The sequence below is a fragment of the Acartia tonsa genome, chromosome 3, assembly GCF_053477335.1.
Source record: "Acartia tonsa isolate MP-2025a chromosome 3, ASM5347733v1, whole genome shotgun sequence".
NCBI classification, from domain to species: Eukaryota; Metazoa; Arthropoda; class Copepoda; order Calanoida; family Acartiidae; genus Acartia; species Acartia tonsa.
The window spans coordinates 28,168,835-28,190,812 of NC_137262.1; the positions used below are offsets into that span (position 1 = coordinate 28,168,835).

The following is a 21,978-nucleotide window of genomic DNA, read 5'->3' on the forward strand; positions in this document are numbered from 1 at the left end:
TTTGTAGCATCCAGTAGAATACAAGATGGCTTGGAGGAAGGAGGAGGCTAATAAAAAGGTATCAAATAAAAAGGTTCTGCGAATCAAAGAGCCATTTATTTATAAAAATCAAAAGTGAATTATTTAAAAATGTGTTATTACAGGTTTGTATGATTCTTTAAATAAAGTTTTGAGTTTGAATTATTTTTAGTTTAAAATGCAATTTTTTTGCTGTATGTACACCAAAGGGATTAATTTGAAAATGCAAAAAATGTATACATACATACATATGCTAGGAAAGCAAATTTTGTGAGTAATTTTAAGATTGTAAAGCTGGTGTTTTTTGTATTTCTTTTCCTATTTTCTTTGAGATGTATATCAATAAAAATATCACCAAAAAATAAATTACTGAAAGAACAGTTAAAACACTATTTATTTAGAAACATTATGACAATCACAAAATACTCTTTAAGAGCGAATCATGATAAAAGTTTTGTTGTGACATTAAAAAAATCATTAGTTATTAATCGCATCGCATTACAGACATCTTTCCACGAATATTAGAATGAAAAATTTTAAGATTAAAACCAGTTTTGTTAACCCCGTGCTAGTATTTTCTGAAAACTTGTTCTTATCCAGCGAATATTGATCGGTAAAGTGAAGCTCTAAAGGACAAACGAACATTGTCACCCAAAATTACTTAGGGACATACCCTAAATATAGAAAAGCTTCACCTTAAAAAAGTTCATTATAACAAGAAAAAGAAATCAGAATAAGATTAAAGTGTAAATTATCTGATATTAAGTTGCATAAAGTTAAATTGTGCCTTTCCATTTCTTAAAAATTTTAAGCATTTTAATATTATTTTGTTATTGCTTATTTTCAATATAAGGATTGTCATGATGGCTGACATTTAAGTTTATCTATAATTTTGAAATGTCAAATACAATTTATTTGTAGAAATATATAATGACTAAAACCTTTTATTTATAACTAATTACTAATTGTTGTTTATTATATCCTAATAGCCTAGTACATAGTACATAAAAATTAACATAGACTTACCTCTAGAAATGATAGACAGAAAAGTCATATAAATTCCTTTATGTCATTTTCTATTAAGAATAGGCCATATAAACGTTTTTTGTTCCTATCCGAAATTTAACTGCTTGTCTGAAATTAATCTATATCCTACAATTAAGAATTGATTTATTATTACATCATATTTTCATGTACTCTAATAAAGTGAAACTTTTAACTGACTAAAATAACGATCTCACGCATCCATCCCCCTTACTCCAACTCATTAACTAATATTGAATGAACGAACTGACCAATAAATGAGGTCCATATCTACAACCTAAATTGAAGACCATTTTCCCCTTCATATTATCCACTAATATTCAAGTAAGTGAGTGAATTATTGAGAAGCTGCACAACTATTAGTTTGAAACATTTTAACTTTGTGTATTTACTCTTTTAAAAGGTAGAAGTTGACCCTTCCAAGTTTCAATAACTTTATAAGATAATGATTGATATTCTGTAAAACAATTGATACGTAGCACGTCAAATTATAGTTTTAAGAAACTTCTTATGTCAAAGAAGTAAAAAATAGCATAAAACCAACATTGGACCCATGTTAAGCTTCCTTTAAAATAAAAACTGATCGGATAAGGAGTTAGCGAGATCTTAAAAGACCACCAAAAATTATGATTTCTGCACTATTATTATAGTAGGTTCAGAGTTCTTGAAATAATCTAAATATTGATCCAACCATCGACGTAAATATCAGCAACATACTTTCTCATAGACATGTCAATAATGTGTCATAGTTTTATTGACCGTTTATTAGGCATAAAGCATAGAATTTTACGTCTATAAATGTGTCCAAGTTTAACAAGACTTGCATTCAAAAGATTGTATTAGGATTGCATAAAATGTTTCTTATTTACCACCAGTGACTAAAAACATTCCAGAAATACTAACAACTAGCGACTATGCATCTAGAGGCCTTTAGGGTAATTTTTTTAGGAGCGATTTCTCTTGGGAAGGTTGTTCTACCCTCCAAAAAATAGTTATAAACATTCACTGAACCTATTAAAATCTACATTGTAAAAGATCAGCAAGACACTTTGGTACAAACAGACCGACACATTGACATCCTGTTACTTTAGTATATAGATAGATTTTATTTTATTATTAATTATGTCTCTCACTTTACAACAGATCTATAGTATAGATGTATATACAGACAACTACCTCCCTTCATTTTTCAAATACCTCTTTCGTCTGCTTCTAAATTATTTTCTGCTACTTAGCTGTGTTAATATAAGCGACACCATTGGTTGATTTTCAATGACCCAATAAAAAGGTTGCACAATGCGGTTGCGATGGGGAGATATAGCAATTTAACCCTTTCTCCCTCTAGTGTTTTACTCTAATCACTTTACCATCCTAATTTACAATTTTTTTCCACATCTTTATGCCTGTTTGGGGGATAAGTTTTAGAAGAAATCTGACAATGAGATAGTTTCATAGTTTCGACAATATTTCCTAGTATTTCATAAACTTGAAACAACTTTGTGATCATCGAGTTTACTGTTTTCTTCTAAAGGCAAATAAATAAATCTATAGATATAGAATATTAATTTTTACTGTGCAGGTTTTTGTAAGGAAATAAGAAAAGTTCATTTTACTTAGCTGCTTTATAAAATATTTTTTAAAGAAAATTATTCTTTTTATCATTAGCAATTGTCTTTTTGCTCGTTTGTCTTTTTTTTTTGTCGAATTGTACATCAAATAATTCAACTTTTTTTTTCAACAGGTCAAAGAATACCTATTCTTGTCCTACCTGTTCTGTGATGCTAGATGCGTAAACTTGTAACCTTATTTAAATTTTGCAAGGTAAAAAATCAACAGGAAAAACTTTCGTTTCTTTTTCTGTTCAAAAAGTTGTGAGAAATAGGTGCTAGTCAATGCGAGGAATATTTTTTTATGAGTTGCAAAATAAATAGGTGTTCATTAGGGTGATTAACTAATAGTTACTTCAGAGAACAACATAAATTGAGGAAATGTTTAAAAAAATTTTTTCTTTTTTATTAGTGATATTTCAAGACTTTTATAGATTTGTTAAGTGCAGTTATTTATTATTAAGATCCAAAAATCGTTTGACGAATTGAAAAAAAAATTAAGAACTGATATTTTAAGATTGAATTGGTCTATCTAAAATGTCATATTTAGTGATTCGTTGAATCTTGATTAAGTCTATTATTACTATATCTGCTTTTCTCCTACATAATACTGCACTTTTAAAAAAAAGCTTGATAATGACTGGCCGCAAATGTTTTTTTTGCAATTGAAAATTAATCAATATCCGATTTTAAAATTTTGTGGTTTTTTTCATCCGTTGTGTATCATGTCATTAATGAAGATAGTGAAACCTTTGCCAGGGAGTGGACATTGGGCTGTTTATTGCACTAGTCACAAAAGTCTAATAATAACGTTTTCTTATTCATTGGCGTAACAACTTTGGGGACTTTTATGGGTTGGTTCATTAAGTTGAGTGTTCAAACATTTTTAACCACTAATTGTAATCGGCAGAAGGGGTTATTTTGTGTATCACCATTAGGGATATTTATCAATTTATTGTCTTATCCCTTTAAATCCCTGAACCTTTGCACTGCAAGAACAACAAACTTTGAAAATTTAGACATTTTCCTCAACATTCATACAAGAGCACTTTTCTCACAATTTTAAGATCTACAGGCTACGCCCCCAGAGCCCTCTAGGGGTCATTGAGGTTGTTAGGGAAGTTGACCCCTCCCACTTTTTTGGGGAGGTGGGTTTATTTTTTTTCTAGGGTCGATTTATCTTGGAAGGGCGTTGGTAACCTACCCCAAAATGATTATAAACCTGTGAAGCTACCCTGTAAAGGAGAACCATATTGGTTTAGTTGTTAGCAAGATCCTTCGGTACACACACACAGACAGATAGTTTACTTTATTATAAGACTGAATCAATTTAAAGAAATTCTAGAAATTATTTGCAAATTTAAGTTATGCTATTTTCTAAACAATAGCTGGAATTGAATAGAATATTTAGGAATACCTTTCCGTACTAAATATTACATGGTATAAATATCATAGGTTGACCCTTAATTGGATTAATTATTGATTATGTGATTAGGATGAATGAAAATAAGGTATAATAATTTGGTACAATATTAAATGAGCAGACAGAATAGTTGCAGAGTAGCTACGCTGCATATATTGAATTTTAACCAATATCAAATCATAACATTTTTAACTTCTCCATTAAAGAAGGATGGGAGACAAAAAAAGGATTAATGAAAATAATGGGGAAATGTTAAATTTGAAGCCAGGGTTAAATATATCTCTTCATCTTTGCATAGCTTCACATTGTACATACAATACACACACATACACACACTTTAGATGTAGGACCAAGTGCAGTAAAAATTGTTTTAAAAGGACAATCCTTAGTATAACTTTTTATAACTTTCAATTTAGACTTATTTTAATTAGAAAGAACCCTTTGTTATTAATATGACTTAATTATAATAAATTTTTGGGGTAATCTTAATTAATAATATTAGTATGCATAGAGAAATTCAAAATTCTTCATTTGATGGAATATGAATTAGCTTTGTTTGTATGTTCCTTTGGGGATTATTATGATTATTATTTTATTAATATTTCTAACTCAATTTAATTTTAATAGATAATTTCGTTGGAGAGATAATTATTAAATATGTTTATATTAGGAAATTAATTGCAACGTACTATTGACAGTTTTCCACGGAAAGATAATGAATTGTATGATAAACTCCTGTTTTATTGGCCCTAAGGTGTAAAAGCCACCAATAGCATGACACATATTCCATCATTTGTATATTTGTTTAGTATTTAAATATGATTTTTTTCAGTATTGCTCAGAACCTTTTTTAATCCATCAGTTTCAAAGTCATACTGGAATAGTTATTTCTCGCATCGTATTATAAACGGCTTTCCGCGGATATAAAATGTACAATTAAAAGATTAAAACTTGTTTTTTTAGCCCCGTGGTGCCGAAGGCACCGGCTAAAAAAACTGGTTGTAATCTTTTGATTGTACATTTTTATATTCGTAGAAAGCTGTATATAATACGATGCTAGACATAGTTTTTTCGTATGGATGAGAACCGGTTCCTATCCACCGGATTCGAATGAATACGAGAAAACTTATTATTGACGTATAGTATACTAAGACAAGGATCACAAAAGATTTTTAAAAGTGAATTTAATATCTATATCTAATATCTAAATCAATTATGGACATATTTAATGTTTGTTACAGTTGCTACCTTATTTTTTTTTGTCAATTCTAATACAGCATCTAAAGTTTTCTTATGATCAAAACATTCTTTTATTCCTAAAAATGTTACTGACTTGCAAAACCTAATAATAGAAAAGATTCCATTTTTTAAAGTCTTCTTTATTTGGAATAGTTATTTATCGCACCCTTTTGGCTAACAAAGCTGGTTTCAAAATTATAATTTTTATCTTATACGTGAAAAATTGTCTTTAATACGATGGAATTTATGATTTTAGCTGAGAACCGGTTTTAATCCAGCGGATATTATTAATCGGTTTCGAAGCAATATTATAAATTGTCCAACTAATATAGTTGCTGATGGAAAAATTTTATGTTTTATTTATATAAAAGAAATGTTTTATCAGAAGAAGAAGAAAAGCAGTACACTTTGTATTTTATTGGGTCACTATTTGAATAAAGCAATACTATGATTACCATATTAGGGTAACGGAAATACTAGAAAAGAGCAACATTTATTGATGGTGGTAACACATAACATTCTACTAATATATACAGACTTTATACTCTGAATAAGGAAAAACTATATTGTACTTTCCATGTCCTGTATAGAAGAACTTCTTCATATATGAAAATTTAATAGTTATTTATTGAATCGTATAATAGACAGCTTTCCGAGGAAATGAAAATGAAAATATATTAGATAAAACCAGTTTTGTTAGCCCCTTGATGCCGAAGGATCGGGTTAACAAAAGTTTGTAAGTTTGGCATGTGTATAATCTTTTAGGGAATAAATGATCAATTATTCTTGTGGCTTTTTCCTTTATTTTCCTCATAACAATATGAAAAAAGAAATTACATATTTAACTCTGTTAATAACAAGGAAAACATCATCCATAAAAGTTAAGCTTACACATTATATATTGATCAGTGATGGCCGTACTAGTTTTAAAGCATTGATAATGAGATAAATAATTATTCCTCTCTTTCATAAATGAGCATGATAACTGTCTATATTTAGCGTTTGATCTTTAAAACCACTGATCCAAAATGGTTCTCCTTGCAGTGTTGTTTCATATATGCCAAGGGAAGAATAATAACAATTTTCGGAAGGGGTTCCTCCCCCCTACCCTCAATTACAATGCGTATCCGCTAGTAGTAAATATTATAACAAAACATCAAAATAATCCAAACACTTCGCGATCAACAAATAGTTATATTCATCAGTTCTTCAATAACTTAACCAAAACAAATACTCTCAGTAGAAGAAGGTTCCTTACAAGCTCATGGCCATCATGGCGAACCTGACATAGCAGCAGTAAATAATGAATTATCTGTATGTATGTATTAATGTATGTACTGCACTGTTGTGTGCATAATTGTCCTTGACTTTGTTATAATGCATCCTTCATTCATAAAGTCATCTCCAACTAAATTTTTATACTTGACAACAAAACTTCATAAAGTGTGTCAGGAATAAATGGATAAAATATGTTTTAAAATGTTAATTAGTCAGGGATGAAGAGTCAGATTTTTGTAAAGGAATCCCAGGAAAATATAAAGAAGCAATATAGCAAGTAAATGTTTTGACTAAATGCTTATTCGGGAATAGAAAGTGTTTTCCCAAAAAAATCGCTTCCCTTTTTTTCCAATATAAAACAAAAACACTTAAAAAAAAAAACTATTAATAATTATCCAATTCATACTCAAGCAATGACAACAAGAAAAGAAATATAACCTTTGAATCTACTCACCTCTTTAGAGCACTTCAGCTCGAGAACTAGCCTTTGTGGAGAATTTAGCTCTACCTGGAAAAAAAATACTTATCAAACATTGAGACATGACAAGGCCCTTTAGGACTGCTTCAGTTATATTAGACCTTACAACACAAGATTTAGTTTTAGAAATTAAAGTATGACAATGTTAACATAAATTTTTTTTCAGGGAAGTATGGGTTAATTATGCTTACAAAAAAAGTACAGGGTTATAGGGGTTTATATTGTTGTTAAAATGAGGATATGCTTTTTAATTTTTGTTCCAATTGCACATCCCTATATCCATAGGAGTAAGAAAACTTTGCTTACAAAGTTATAACAGGAAATTGTTAAAATTAACTTCAATATAAAAGTCATTTTTCCTTCCTACCAGTACCTTACAAGGATTGGGTACTTAATGGTTGCATGATTACTTTTACAAGTATTACTTTGAAACCGATTGATATCTGCTGGATTAGAACCAGCTCTCAGCCATACTAAAAAATCATGTATAGCATCGTATTACATACAATATCCAATGATATTAAAATGAAAATCATAAAACTGTTTTTGATCTTATAATTTTCCTTTTTGTATCCGCATAAAATTTGTACTAATTTGTTCTTGTGCTTGTTTTAAAACAGTAAGTAAAAATACTTGTCATACAGTTTAACTGAACTTTAGTTAAGTTAGAAATAGTTTATTAGGTTATCATGATAATGAGGATTTAACGTTCAGGATAGGAAAATCTGGATATAATTTTTCCTAATGTGATATATATATTATGGCTACTGTACCATAATTTGAATGATAAAATAGCAATCATTGAAATAATGCGGTCTGATGTAATTGCAGCTCATTGAGTGGCTTAGTAAGCGGCGTGGCTGGATTTGAGCCTCCGAGCCAATATTTTATTATATGGTTTACCCGTCTCTTCAAACTTAAATAAAGGATCACTTTGAATCTATCTTATGTGTCTCATTTGATAGCTTAGGGAATTAATAATCAATATTTTGTGAATAAGAAAATTTTAAATTGTTTGTATTATTATTATAACTTTTGTTTCTTTTCAGCCTATGGATGATCTAACGGATCGAGAATTAGAAGTAGTTACAGCTGTTTTTAGAAGCTTTGAAACAGGTCAAAATTTAAATAAATGTAGAGGCCTAGAAGTGGTGGGTTGAATTCGACATATTTTATTTTCAAAGTTAATAAGGATGACAACATCCATAAAAGCGAAGCACTGAAACGGTAGGATAAACGGACATTAACACTTGTATAGTGTCAGAACTGAATAATCATAATATAAATGTATAAGGGTCAAAGCAAATTTGTAAGTAAATTTGTTGAAAAAAACTGCTTGATTCAGGATAATGTTTATGGACATACTTACATTTCTAGGACTTGATTTTAGAGTTGCTTCGCTTATTACATTATACTTTGTTGTCCCAGGAATCAATATACCAAAAATCAGATCAATCAGATGATTAGTTCACATAAAAATTTGTTTAGTACCTAACTACTAAAGGAATCACCATGCAAAATTTGAAATCGATAGGACAATTCTAACATGCCTAAATAAATTTAAAAAGCTATCCGTTACGGACGGACGGACGGACGGACCCACGGACGGACCCACGGACGGACCGACCCTAATTATAGAAAAGCTTTGCTTTTAAAAAGTAAAAACAATTCTTTTTGGAGGGGGGAAAATTTTTTATTTGGGTGATTTCTCTTGGGATGGTGGTGGTACGCAGGACCTATAAAAAATATCATTGTAATAGAGAACCATATCTGTTTAGCGGTTAGCGAGATCCTTATCTAAGGATTACTCTTAAATTAAACATTAAAATATATTGTTCTTTGTAGGTTTAAGAGAAGCTACAATATACCCGAAAGATTTACATCCAGCTATGAAAATGCTAGGACTCAACCCAATGGAACAGGTTCATTTTAGTAGTACAACTAAACTATATTAAGTGTCTGTCCTCTTGTTCCTCTGTCCGCCTGAGAACGACATCCTATAATATGAAGTACATAAAGTGATCAACACAGTTTATTAAAACATGTTATTTTTTTTTTGATAAGTCCAATACAAAGTGTTTCATTGTTAAAACAAATCTTCAAAGGTTTATAAATAAAAAGACACGATGCTTTAATGAGTAAAAAATTATATATTGTAGTAAGTTTGTCTGAAGCTCAAGATCTTTGAAATTACTGGTAATAAATTGTTGTAATTTTCAGGAAATCTTACGATTGTCTCAGTTCAATACATAGTCGGACACATACCCAATAAACACACACACACACACACGCTACAGCAGTGAAACACTATAATCGGCAGAAATTATGTTATATTTTATTTAATCAAACACTTTGTTGATGTCTAACCTACAATGCTTGAAATAAAATATTTCACATAACGTGATTTTTATCTGTATTTAACCTTTTCATTGAATACCTAGGAAATAAAACTTTCTCATGAACTTTTCCCATAATCATTTCATATTTTAATGTCAGAATATGGCAGAGATAAAGGAATATGATCAATATGACGATATTTTGAGAAGAATTGGCGGTTTCCCTAAAAGTGCAGGGTCGAGAAGAGAACGTCGCACCTTATTTTGAAATAAATTGGAAAATGGTTTAGGCGCTAGTTTATCGGACGCAACCATTGAGTCCGCAGGATTAGGGCTCCCTGCAAGGATTAACCATTAATTTAAAAAAAACTATCACTATTTTCGATTTTTTTTCCATTTAAGGGGAGAGATTTTTTTGTTTCACTTAATGGTAAGGGTAGGGTGGGGGATTTCGATGCTCGCTAAGCACTTTAAGGAAAAGCAGCGGAGAATAATGATATGGATAAGGTTTTGAAATGATAAATAATCTATACATATGTTGATAATAGTGTTAATCAAATCCACTAATATGATAGTTATATCATTGTATAAATTTTAAATTACGTTCAAGATTATTTGAAATGTTGCTGGTATATATTTTAAAAGACTATATAAAATATTCAAATTGTATAAAAATTGATTTTCTCCTTTGAATGTTATTTATTTGAATTACAAAATGGGTACACTAATAAAGTATTTATGATCAAATTACTTTTGTTTTGAACTTTTTATGATATAAACTACAAAATATTTAATTTTCCAAAACAAATATGCTTTCTTTGAAATTGACATGAACCTTTTAGCAGATTTTCTTTTTGTTTGAAAACATTTTAAGATTTCAATATTTGAAATGATATATTATTGTCAGTTTGTCAAATGGTCCCGCCTAAAATCAAGGACATATTTAGTATTTTTAGTAGGTTAAATCAAATAAATATACTCAGTTAAACTTATTATAAATAGAAAATATACATACACTTCAATTATACTTTTATAGTTGGGAAGCTTTTCTTTGTGTATTTGTGTCTGTTTGTCTGTACTTCTAAATTGTCATGGTGTTGCCGATCTTTGTATTTTAAGTGCTGAAAATTCACTTTCCTTTACTCATCTAATCATTAACTTACATTAACTTCCCCATTCTTTCAAATACACTTCTTTTATTACCCTTTTATTCACTTCCCTTCTAGTCCTATTTTGGTTTCTTTCCTTACCCTTTACTGCGATATCTGAACATTTTTTTAAAAAGGGGAAAAATGACAAACTTTTATTAGGATGACTCATGCAATAAAACATTAGTACATTTATTCTATTTTTCACTTCAAAATTTGAAAAGACTCAGTGTTCAATATTGTCCCTAATTCTATAAAAGATCCCATTTTAGAAAACATAATACATTTATTTAGTAAATGAGAAATTAAGTATGGGAATAATCTTTATTCATGCCATTAATCTGAGCATAAAAAGGGGGAAAACTAAACAATTAGACTCTTATATACTTATTTCCACACAGGGTGAAACATCCGTCATTTCGGAGGCGAGATAAAATGGCAATTTTCTGATTTATTAATAATATAAATGAATCATTATATTGACAATTAATTTTGATGGGTTATTTCAAATACATGAATCAGACCTGTTATATAGCCACTTTGCCTAATTTATAATTCTTTGATATTGTGGTGTTCTAAATTGCTAATAATCAAAACATCTAACTTACAGCTAATTTTGCTCTGTTAATTTTAATAGAAAACTAATTCAGTTCAGTAGTTATTGAAATCTTTATAAGCTTCAGGCAAAAAACTTATTATTTTATATAATGGGATAATGTAAAGCGGTAAGGTTTTTTTTGTCTGAAGCTAAAAATCTCAAAAATTCCTATTTTAATAATGTATTATTGAAAGGGAGTCAGCGGCTTACTGCTATAATTATATATATATTTGGCGGCTGGGGCAGCTTTATTCAGCTTATTACGTAATGGAACTTTGTCATTTAATTGAGAAAACACAACACATTATATACACTTATATAGTTTTCATATGCATTATATTTTATTCTTATTCAATACAGTAAATATTTGTAATTGCGATATAACGAGTGCATCAATTGTAGCTTAGCATAAAAATTATAAAAAATTATTAACTGACTATTACAGGGTCAATTTAAGGGTTCTAAAGGGATAAGACAATGGCTGAAATATTGATTAACATCCCCAATGAATATACACCAAATTACCACTTCTCTAGATTTCAATTAGTTGTTGAAACGTTTAGACACTCAACTTTTGAACCAACCAATCAAAACTGTCTACAGTCCCCAAAGCCAACGAATAAGAAAACTCTCAATATAAACCTTTGGGGACTCTAGTCAATCTGATGTTTGTATTATCTATAAAAGACAATAGACTATAGTCACAGTGTTATTATCAGAATGGCGTCATGTGGTGGACATTTAAGACAAAAATACTGATTTTTTATTATTTTAATGTTATTTATAGTTAACAAAAATTATATTCTGACAAAATGCTTGAATGTAATACATGGTTTAAAGAACAATCAGTACAGAAAAAGTAAAATTCAGACCGAATCATAAGTTATCTACTTGAGATAATTATTAGCTAACTTACCTAATCTTGCAGTTTTGTATGACTAAGCTTTATTAGTCCATAACCCTATCTGGAAATGTATTGTTTATGGTATGTTTAGAGATATAGGGATAAGTTCATGGATTAAAAATTCACCTAAGGAGTAAATGTATAATATTTATGTATTTGCTAGAAAATTATATAAAAGTGACAAGGATGAAAACACTCAAAAAGGCAAAGTCAAACAACAATACAAACAAACATTGAAATTTACTTCCTTAAAGATGTTTACTAAAACTATTTTTTCTTTAGAAGCACAACCATATGGGCAAAATTGACAAGGAACTCGATATTAACTTATTTACATCAGTATGTAATAAAGATGCTAAATTATATAATCTTATCTTATCGAAAACCAATTAAAAGAACTGAATTAGTATTTTTTAGGTAATTTACTTATCCCATATATTGTTTGTAACATATTGAATATGTATTCCATGTAGAAAGAACAATGTGCTTAATAGATCCTCTAATTTAGACATTGAACCCTGTAACATGTATGGGGAAAAGGGGGTGTGGTTATTTTAGTCCGCTATTAGTTTCACTTTACTTGCGTAAATGATAATCTGGTGTAAGATCCAATAAATAGTAAATCCATTTCCATAAAAAAAAATTTGTTCGTAATCCGATGGACCTTTTAGGTCAAGTCTTTACACTCCAAGAAAGATATTTTGGAAAGTAGATGATAGAAGTTCCCAAATACATTTATCATTCCCTAAAAACTTTTACTAATTTTTAATGGGTGTTTAAGATTAACAATGTCCAAACTAATACTTTTGATATCAAAGAAGGTCATTTTAATTTCTCATAATATGGGATGTAAATCAATATATTGTCTATTGTCTGATCATTATTCGTTCAAATGCCTCATTTAAAAGTTTTCTTTTTCATTTTCTTGATAATGCTTTCTTGTCAACAAATAATAAAAAATATTAATTTTAAAGTAACAGTGTTAGCATTATTAAACACACTCACTGTATTAAATCATAGATCAGCTACGCTACTTTTAACATCCATTCTGTAATGGTTTACTTAGGTGATTTGTTAATACGAATTCCAGACCTTTTTTCATTCAGCCTTGATTAGCAGCTACCAGCATGCATATATCAATATCAATAAAATACTCAAACAATATCCCACCAATCATTAATAGACAACCAATTTCAATCCCAAAAAAATTGTTTTGATGATTCTTATAGGCTCAATATAGGTTAAACAAGGATAATAACATCCTTAAAAGTTAAGCTCTAAAATTGGACGGTAGAACAAACGAACATTATCACTTGTAGAGTGCCAGAACTTAATAAGTAAAATATTAATTTATAATTACATTTTGTTGCAAGGACAATAATTTGTTGGAGAGGGTGGAATAGGGTTATTTGTGGATCATAACGAGTATTGGAGATTTTACCCAGTAGTTCGGGTTCTATATCAATAATACTTTTTCTTTGTTTTCTGCGTATTTTTCGCTCTAATTCCCGATTATCCTTTTTTATTTTGTTTTCCTCTTTTCTTACACTAATAAACTCAGCCAATCTTTCCTTTTTGTGTTTTTCTCTCTTCAAATCTTGAAATATTCTGTTTTGTTTACAATTATAATGAAATTTGTCTCGTGTAAATTATTCTTTTTTCAATTTCTTTTTATTATTTATATCTTAAACATTTTGTTAAGTTCAAACCTAATCAATATTTAATAAATAATGTTTTCATATAAAATAACTAGCGGTAAGAAGTGGGGAGGAAAAAAAGCCTTCCAAGGCGTGAATCTAAAAATAAATAGCATAAAACTACCTTAAGACCCAAAAAAGAAACCTTACTACCTCATGTAATAGGATGATAGATGATTATTGCTAATGCACAATTTATGACAAAAAATTTTGACAAAAATTGCTAGATTATTATATACATGACATTGAAACAATAGATGTAATGTACTACATTGTACATGTGTATCTTATTTTCATTACCAAGCATAGTATCGAGAATATATATATATGTTTATATCTGTCAGGGGTAAAGGAATTGAATATTTGTTTGGTTGGGACATTGAACATCACAGAATATAATTGCAATATATTTTTTTCCACAAAGTTTATGATGATTTTGTTGATATTTCTTTTCATAGATGCTACTCTATATTTCGAAATTTTCGTCCGCCCGTCCGTCAGAAACCGATGAATTTCTTAGTTGCTATTTCTCTATCCTAAACATATGTAACTGTAGTATAAATACATGAACTCTACCCTCTATTGTCTTATCCCTCTATCCTAAACATATATAGCTGTAGTATAAATACATGAACTCTACCCTCCATTCTCTTATCCCTCTATCCTAAACATATGTATCTGTAGTATAAATACATGAACTCTACCCTCCATTCTCTTATCTCTCTATCCTAAACATATGAAGCTGTAGTATAAATACATGAACTCTACCCTCCATTGTCTTATCCCTCTATCCTAAACATATATAGCTGTAGTATAAATACATGAACTCTACCCTCCATTCTCTTATCCCTCTATCCTAAACATATGTAGCTATAGTATAAATACATGAACTCTACCCTCTATTGTTTTGTCCCTCTATCCTAAACATATGTATCTGTAGTATAAATACATGAACTCTACCCTCTATTGTCTTGTCCTTCTATCCTAAACATATGTAGCTGTAGTATAAATACATGAACTCTACCCTCTATTCTCTTATCCCTCTATCCTAAACATATGTAGCTGTAGTATAAATACATGAACTCTACCCTCCATTCTCTTATCCCTCTATCCTAAACATATGTATCTGTAGTATAAATACATGAACTCTACCCTCCATTGTCTTATCCCTCTATCCTAAACATATGTATCTGTAGTATGAATACATGAACTCTACCCTCTATTCTCTTATCCCTCTATCCTAAACATATGTAGCTATAGTATAAATACATGAACTCTACCCTCCATTGTCTTATCCCTCTATCCTAAACATATGTATCTGTAGTATAAATACATGAACTCTACTCTCTATTCTCTTATCCCTCTATCCTAAACATATGTAGCTGTAGTATAAATACATGAACTCTACCATCCATTGTCTTGTCCCTCTATCCTAAACATATGTAGCTATAGTATAAATACATGAACTCTACCCTCTATTCTCTTATCCCTCTATCCTAAACATATGTAGCTATAGTATAAATACATGAACTCTACCCTCTATTGTCTTGTCCCTCTATCCTAAACATATGTAGCTATAGTATAAATACATGAACTCTACCCTCTATTCTCTTATCCCTCTATCCTAAACATATGTAGCTATAGTATAAATACATGAACTCTACCCTCTATTGTCTTGTCCCTCTATCCTAAACATATGTATCTGTAGTATAAATACATGAACTCTACCCTCCATTCTCTTATCCCTCTATCCTAAACATATGTAGCTATAGTATAAATACATGAACTCTACCCTCCATTGTCTTATCCCTCTATCCTAAACATATGTATCTGTAGTATAAATACATGAACTCTACTCTCTATTCTCTTATCCCTCTATCCTAAACATATGTAGCTGTAGTATAAATACATGAACTCTACCATCCATTGTCTTGTCCCTCTATCCTAAACATATGTAGCTATAGTATAAATACATGAACTCTACCCTCTATTCTCTTATCCCTCTATCCTAAACATATGTAGCTATAGTATAAATACATGAACTCTACCCTCTATTGTCTTGTCCCTCTATCCTAAACATATGTAGCTATAGTATAAATACATGAACTCTACCCTCTATTCTCTTATCCCTCTATCCTAAACATATGTAGCTATAGTATAAATACATGAACTCTACCCTCTATTGTCTTGTCCCTCTATCCTAAACATATGTAGCTATAGTATAAATACATGAACTCTACCCTCTATTGTCTTGTCCCTCTATCCTAAACATATGTATCTGTAGTATAAATACATGAACTCTACCCTCTATTGTCTTGTCCCTCTATCCTAAACATATGTATCTGTAGTATAAATACATGAACTCTACCCTCTATTGTCTTGTCCTTCTATCCTAAACATATGTAGCTGTAGTATAAATACATGAACTCTACCCTCTATTGTCTTGTCCCTCTATCCTAAACATATGTATCTGTAGTATAAATACATGAACTCTACCCTCTATTGTCTTGTCCCTCTATCCTAAACATATGTTTCTGTAGTATAAATACATGAACTCTACCCTCTATTCTCTTATCCCTCTATCCTAAACATATGTAGCTGTAGTATAAATACATGAACTCTACCCTCCATTCTCTTATCCCTCTATCCTAAACATATGTATCTGTAGTATAAATACATGAACTCTACCCTCCATTGTCTTATCCCTCTATCCTAAACATATGTAGCTGTAGTATAAATACATGAACTCTACCATCCATTCTCTTATCCCTCTATCCTAAACATATGTAACTGTAGTATAAATACATGAACTCTACCCTCTATTGTCTTGTCCCTCTATCCTAAACATATGTATCTGTAGTATAAATACATGAACTCTACCCTCTATTGTCTTATCCCTCTATCCTAAACATATGTAGCTATAGTATAAATACATGAACTCTACCCTCCATTGTCTTATCCCTCTATCCTAAACATATGTATCTGTAGTATAAATACATGAACTCTACCCTCTATTGTCTTGTCCCTCTATCCTAAACATATATAGCTGTAGTATAAATACATGAACTCTACCCTCCATTCTCTTATCCCTCTATCCTAAACATATGTAGCTATAGTATAAATACATGAACTCTACCCTCTATTGTCTTGTCCCTCTATCCTAAACATATGTATCTGTAGTATAAATACATGAACTCTACCCTCTATTGTCTTGTCCCTCTATCCTAAACATATGTAGCTATAGTATAAATACATGAACTCTACCCTCTATTCTCTTATCCCTCTATCCTAAACATATGTAGCTATAGTATAAATACATGAACTCTACCCTCTATTGTCTTGTCCCTCTATCCTAAACATATGTATCTGTAGTATAAATACATGAACTCTACCCTCTATTGTCTTGTCCCTCTATCCTAAACATATGAAGCTGTAGTATAAATACATGAACTCTACCCTCCATTGTCTTATTTCTCTATCCTAAACATATGTAGCTGTAGTATAAATACATGAACTCTACCCTCTATTCTCTTATCCCTCTATCCTAAACATATGTATCTGTAGTATAAATACATGAACTCTACCCTCCATTCTCTTATCCCTCTATCCTAAACATATGTAGCTATAGTATAAATACATGAACTCTACCCTCTATTCTCTTATCTCTCTAACCTAAACATATGTAGCTGTAGTATAAATACATGAACTCTACCCTCCATTGTCTTATCCCTCTATCCTAAACATATGTATCTGTAGTATAAATACATGAACTCTACCCTCTATTGTCTTGTCCCTCTATCCTAAACATATGTAGCTATAGTATAAATACATGAACTCTACCCTCTATTCTCTTATCCCTCTATCCTAAACATATGTAGCTATAGTATAAATACATGAACTCTACCCTCTATTGTCTTGTCCCTCTATCCTAAACATATGTAGCTATAGTATAAATACATGAACTCTACCCTCTATTCTCTTATCCCTCTATCCTAAACATATGTAGCTGTAGTATAAATACATGAACTCTACCCTCTATTCTCTTATCCCTCTATCCTAAACATATGTAGCTGTAGTATAAATACATGAACTCTACCCTCTATTCTCTTATCCCTCTATCCTAAACATATGTAGCTATAGTATAAATACATGAACTCTACCCTCTATTGTCTTGTCCCTCTATCCTAAACATATGTATCTGTAGTATAAATACATGAACTCTACCCTCTATTGTCTTGTCCCTCTATCCTAAACATATGAAGCTGTAGTATAAATACATGAACTCTACCCTCCATTGTCTTATCCCTCTATCCTAAACATATGTAGCTGTAGTATAAATACATGAACTCTACCCTCCATTGTCTTATCTCTCTATCCTAAACATATGTAGCTGTAGTATAAATACATGAACTCTACCCTCCATTCTCTTATCTCTCTATCCTAAACATATGTAACTGTAGTATAAATACATGAACTCTACCCTCTATTCTCTTATCCCTCTATCCTAAACATATGTAGCTGTAGTATAAATACATGAACTCTACCCTCTATTCTCTTATCCCTCTATCCTAAACATATGTAGCTGTAGTATAAATACATGAACTCTACCCTCTATTCTCTTATCCCTCTATCCTAAACATATGTAGCTATAGTATAAATACATGAACTCTACCCTCTATTGTCTTGTCCCTCTATCCTAAACATATGTATCTGTAGTATAAATACATGAACTCTACCCTCTATTGTCTTGTCCCTCTATCCTAAACATATGAAGCTGTAGTATAAATACATGAACTCTACCCTCCATTGTCTTATCCCTCTATCCTAAACATATGTAGCTATAGTATAAATACATGAACTCTACCCTCTATTCTCTTATCCCTCTATCCTAAACATATGTAGCTATAGTATAAATACATGAACTCTACCCTCCATTGTCTTGTCCCTCTATCCTAAACATATGTAGCTATAGTATAAATACATGAACTCTACCCTCTATTGTCTTATCCCTCTATCCCAAACATATGTATCTGTAGTATAAATACATGAACTCTACTCTCTATTCTCTTATCCCTCTATCCTAAACATATGTAGCTGTAGTATAAATACATGAACTCTACCCTCCATTGTCTTATCTCTCTATCCTAAACATATGTAGCTGTAGTATAAATACATGAACTCTACCCTCCATTGTCTTATCTCTCTATCCTAAACATATGTATCTGTAGTATAAATACATGAACTCTACCCTCTATTGTCTTGTCCCTCTATCCTAAACATATGTATCTGTAGTATAAATACATGAACTCTACCCTCTATTGTCTTATCCCTCTATCCCAAACATATGTATCTGTAGTATAAATACATGAACTCTACTCTCTATTCTCTTATCCCTCTATCCTAAACATATGTATCTGTAGTATAAATACATGAACTCTACCCTCCATTGTCTTATCTCTCTATCCTAAACATGTAGCTGTAGTATAAATGCATGAACTCGACCGAAACAATCCTTTCATTCATTCACTAATTGATTGGGACATTCAACATCTAGTAAGATATTCAATGTCTCCACACACACACACACACACACACACACACACACACACAAATACACACATACAAACAAAACAAGCTCACACAGAATACACACACTTACATACAAGATTTTAAGATTTACAACACAAATAGTTTTCCATATTTTGTATTTTGAGAACCAATAGATCAAATTAAAATGTAGTAAAGAACAGATTTAAGTGCCTTTAATAGCGAATTTAGTGTAAAATTGAAATTTTTGGGGGAAATTTAATTTTCTCTATTCTAATAAGAAGTAAGAAAACCTTTTGCAGTGTCGCTTTATTTTTTTACTGTCCTTCTTAAAAGAAAAATATTTTAAAATATACCTGATTTACTTTATAAGGACTATCTTTAATGATATAAGCATCACTATCACAAGGCATTTAGATTATAATTATTAGGCATAATGTTATAAATTAAGATATATAATTAAGTATTAATATGTAAGTACGTCCATATAAAGCATCCAGTACTTAGTTAGTTTTAGACAGCTAGATTTCTCACAAATATGGAGTAAAAAAAGCGTTCATACTCTATATTTGTTAATGTACGTTGTATCTTAATATATCCAGCTTTGCTTTTATGGATGTTAACATCCTTGTTACTTGAAATTTGAGAAGCTTTGTTTCTGTCCCCGAATATTAAGGCTTGAGAGTAAAGATTATTGATATTGAATATTGATATGAAGTGAACATGTACAGTACATACATATGAATACATGCAAACTAAAGTTTCACTTTCATCCCAACCACAAATTAATTATGGAGACTTAATTAGGACCTCTTCAATTTATTCACAGATTTAGGAACTTATAAATCAAGCTGAGATTGGTAAAATTATTTGAATTTACTTATTATTTTACCAAACTAGGTAATAGAAAAAAACAATTAATCTAAAAATGAGTACTATCCTATTTTATGTTCGGGTTGGGCTTAGGTTATTTTTTTTATTTTTAAAAGCGAAGCTTTTCTATAATTAGGGTCGGTCCGTCCGTCCGTCCGTAACGGATAGCTTTTTTCGTTAATTTATATATGTTAGAATTGTCCTATCGATTTCAAATTTTGCATGGTGATTCCTTTAGTAGTTAGGTACGATTTAGAAAGCGTAGCAACTCTATAATCATTACCAAAATGTCCGTACGTCCATTTTTAAACATGTTGATTTTTTTCCTTTTTTAAATAGCTTTTTTCGTTAATTTAGGCATGTTATAATTGTCCTATCGATTTAAAATTTTGCATGGTAATTCCTGTAATAGTTAGGTACGAGTTAGAAAGCGTAGCAACTCTATAATCATAACCAGAATGTCCGTACGTTCATTTTAAACATGTTGATTTTTTTACATTTTTAACAACAAATTTGTATGTGACCTAATTATCCGATTGGTCTGATTTTTGGTATACAGATTCCTTGGACAACAAAGTACAATATTATAAGCGAAGCAACTCTACAATCAAGTCCTAAAATGTAAGTATGTCCATAATCATTATCCTGTATCAAGCAGTTTTTCAACAAATTTACTTACAATTTTGCTTTGACTCTTATACATTCGCATTCTGATTATTCAGTTCTGACATTATAGAAGTCTTAATGTCCGTTTGTCCTACCATTTCAGAGCTTCGCTTTTATGGATGTTGTCATCCTTGTTTATATTTAATCCTTGGGATTTTCAAGCTATTTTTTTTTGTCTCTCCATATCTCTTTGAATGCATAGATGCTAGTGGTCCAGACCCTATTTTTAAAAGCGAAGCTTTTCTATAATTAGGGTCGGTCCGTCCGTACGTCCGTCCGTCCGTCCGTAACGGATAGCTTTTTTCGCTAATTTAGGCATGTTAGAATTGTCCTATTGGTTTCAAACTTTGCATGGTGATTCCTGAAGTAGTAAGGTACGATTTAGAAAGCGTAGCAACTCTATAATCATTACCAGAATGTCCGTACGTCCATTTTAAACATGTTGATTTTTTTTTACTTTTTTAACAACAAATTTTTATGTGATCTAATAATCCGAATGATCTGATTTTTGGTATACTGATTCCTGTATTGTATAAATACAATATTATAAGCGAAGCAACTCTATAATCAAGTCCTAAAAATGTAAGTATGTTTATAAACATTATTCTGTATCAAGCAGTTTTTCAACAATTTTACTTAAATTTTGCTTCGACATTTATACATTCATATTCTGATTATTCAGTTCTGACACTATACAAGTGTTGGTGTCCGTTTGTCCTACCGTTTCAGGGCTTCGCTTTTATGGATGTTGTCATCCTTGTTTTTAGAAAGACTTAATTAGGACCTCTTTACTTAAACAATCAATTTAGAAATCATTGACATATCTAAAACATAAATATCTTAGCCCACTATTTACTTTCATTGACTTAAAGTTTAATCACCAAGGAATTAGCATGTTTTTGACATTTGGGAACCTTTAAAAATTGTTTATTTATCTCTTATAACAGCAATGTTGGTTATTATTATTCTTGAAACCTTATCATTCTCCTTCCTTATTTATTCTTTGAAACCAGAATTTACAAATCTCAAATAAATTTTCAAATATTGTTAAAAAGAATACTTTAAAATTAGCTGAAATTAATAATAAGTAATTCTGATTTAAAACATTAAAACAAATTAAAG

The 21,978-nt window shown here is 30.4% G+C and overlaps 1 protein-coding gene across 1 annotated transcript in view; it reads left to right on the forward strand.

Annotated features, from left to right (window-relative positions):
* The window catches only part of LOC145314818 (uncharacterized), a 36,011-nt gene continuing 14,033 nt past the window's right edge, over positions 1-21,978 (forward strand). The window contains exons 1-3 of the mRNA XM_080154899.1: positions 1-58; positions 8,137-8,203; positions 8,933-9,009. Coding sequence (XP_080011025.1) covers positions 26-58; positions 8,137-8,203; positions 8,933-9,009 — 177 coding nt within the window. The 5' untranslated portion in view covers positions 1-25. The remainder of the gene's footprint in view (positions 59-8,136; positions 8,204-8,932; positions 9,010-21,978) is intronic.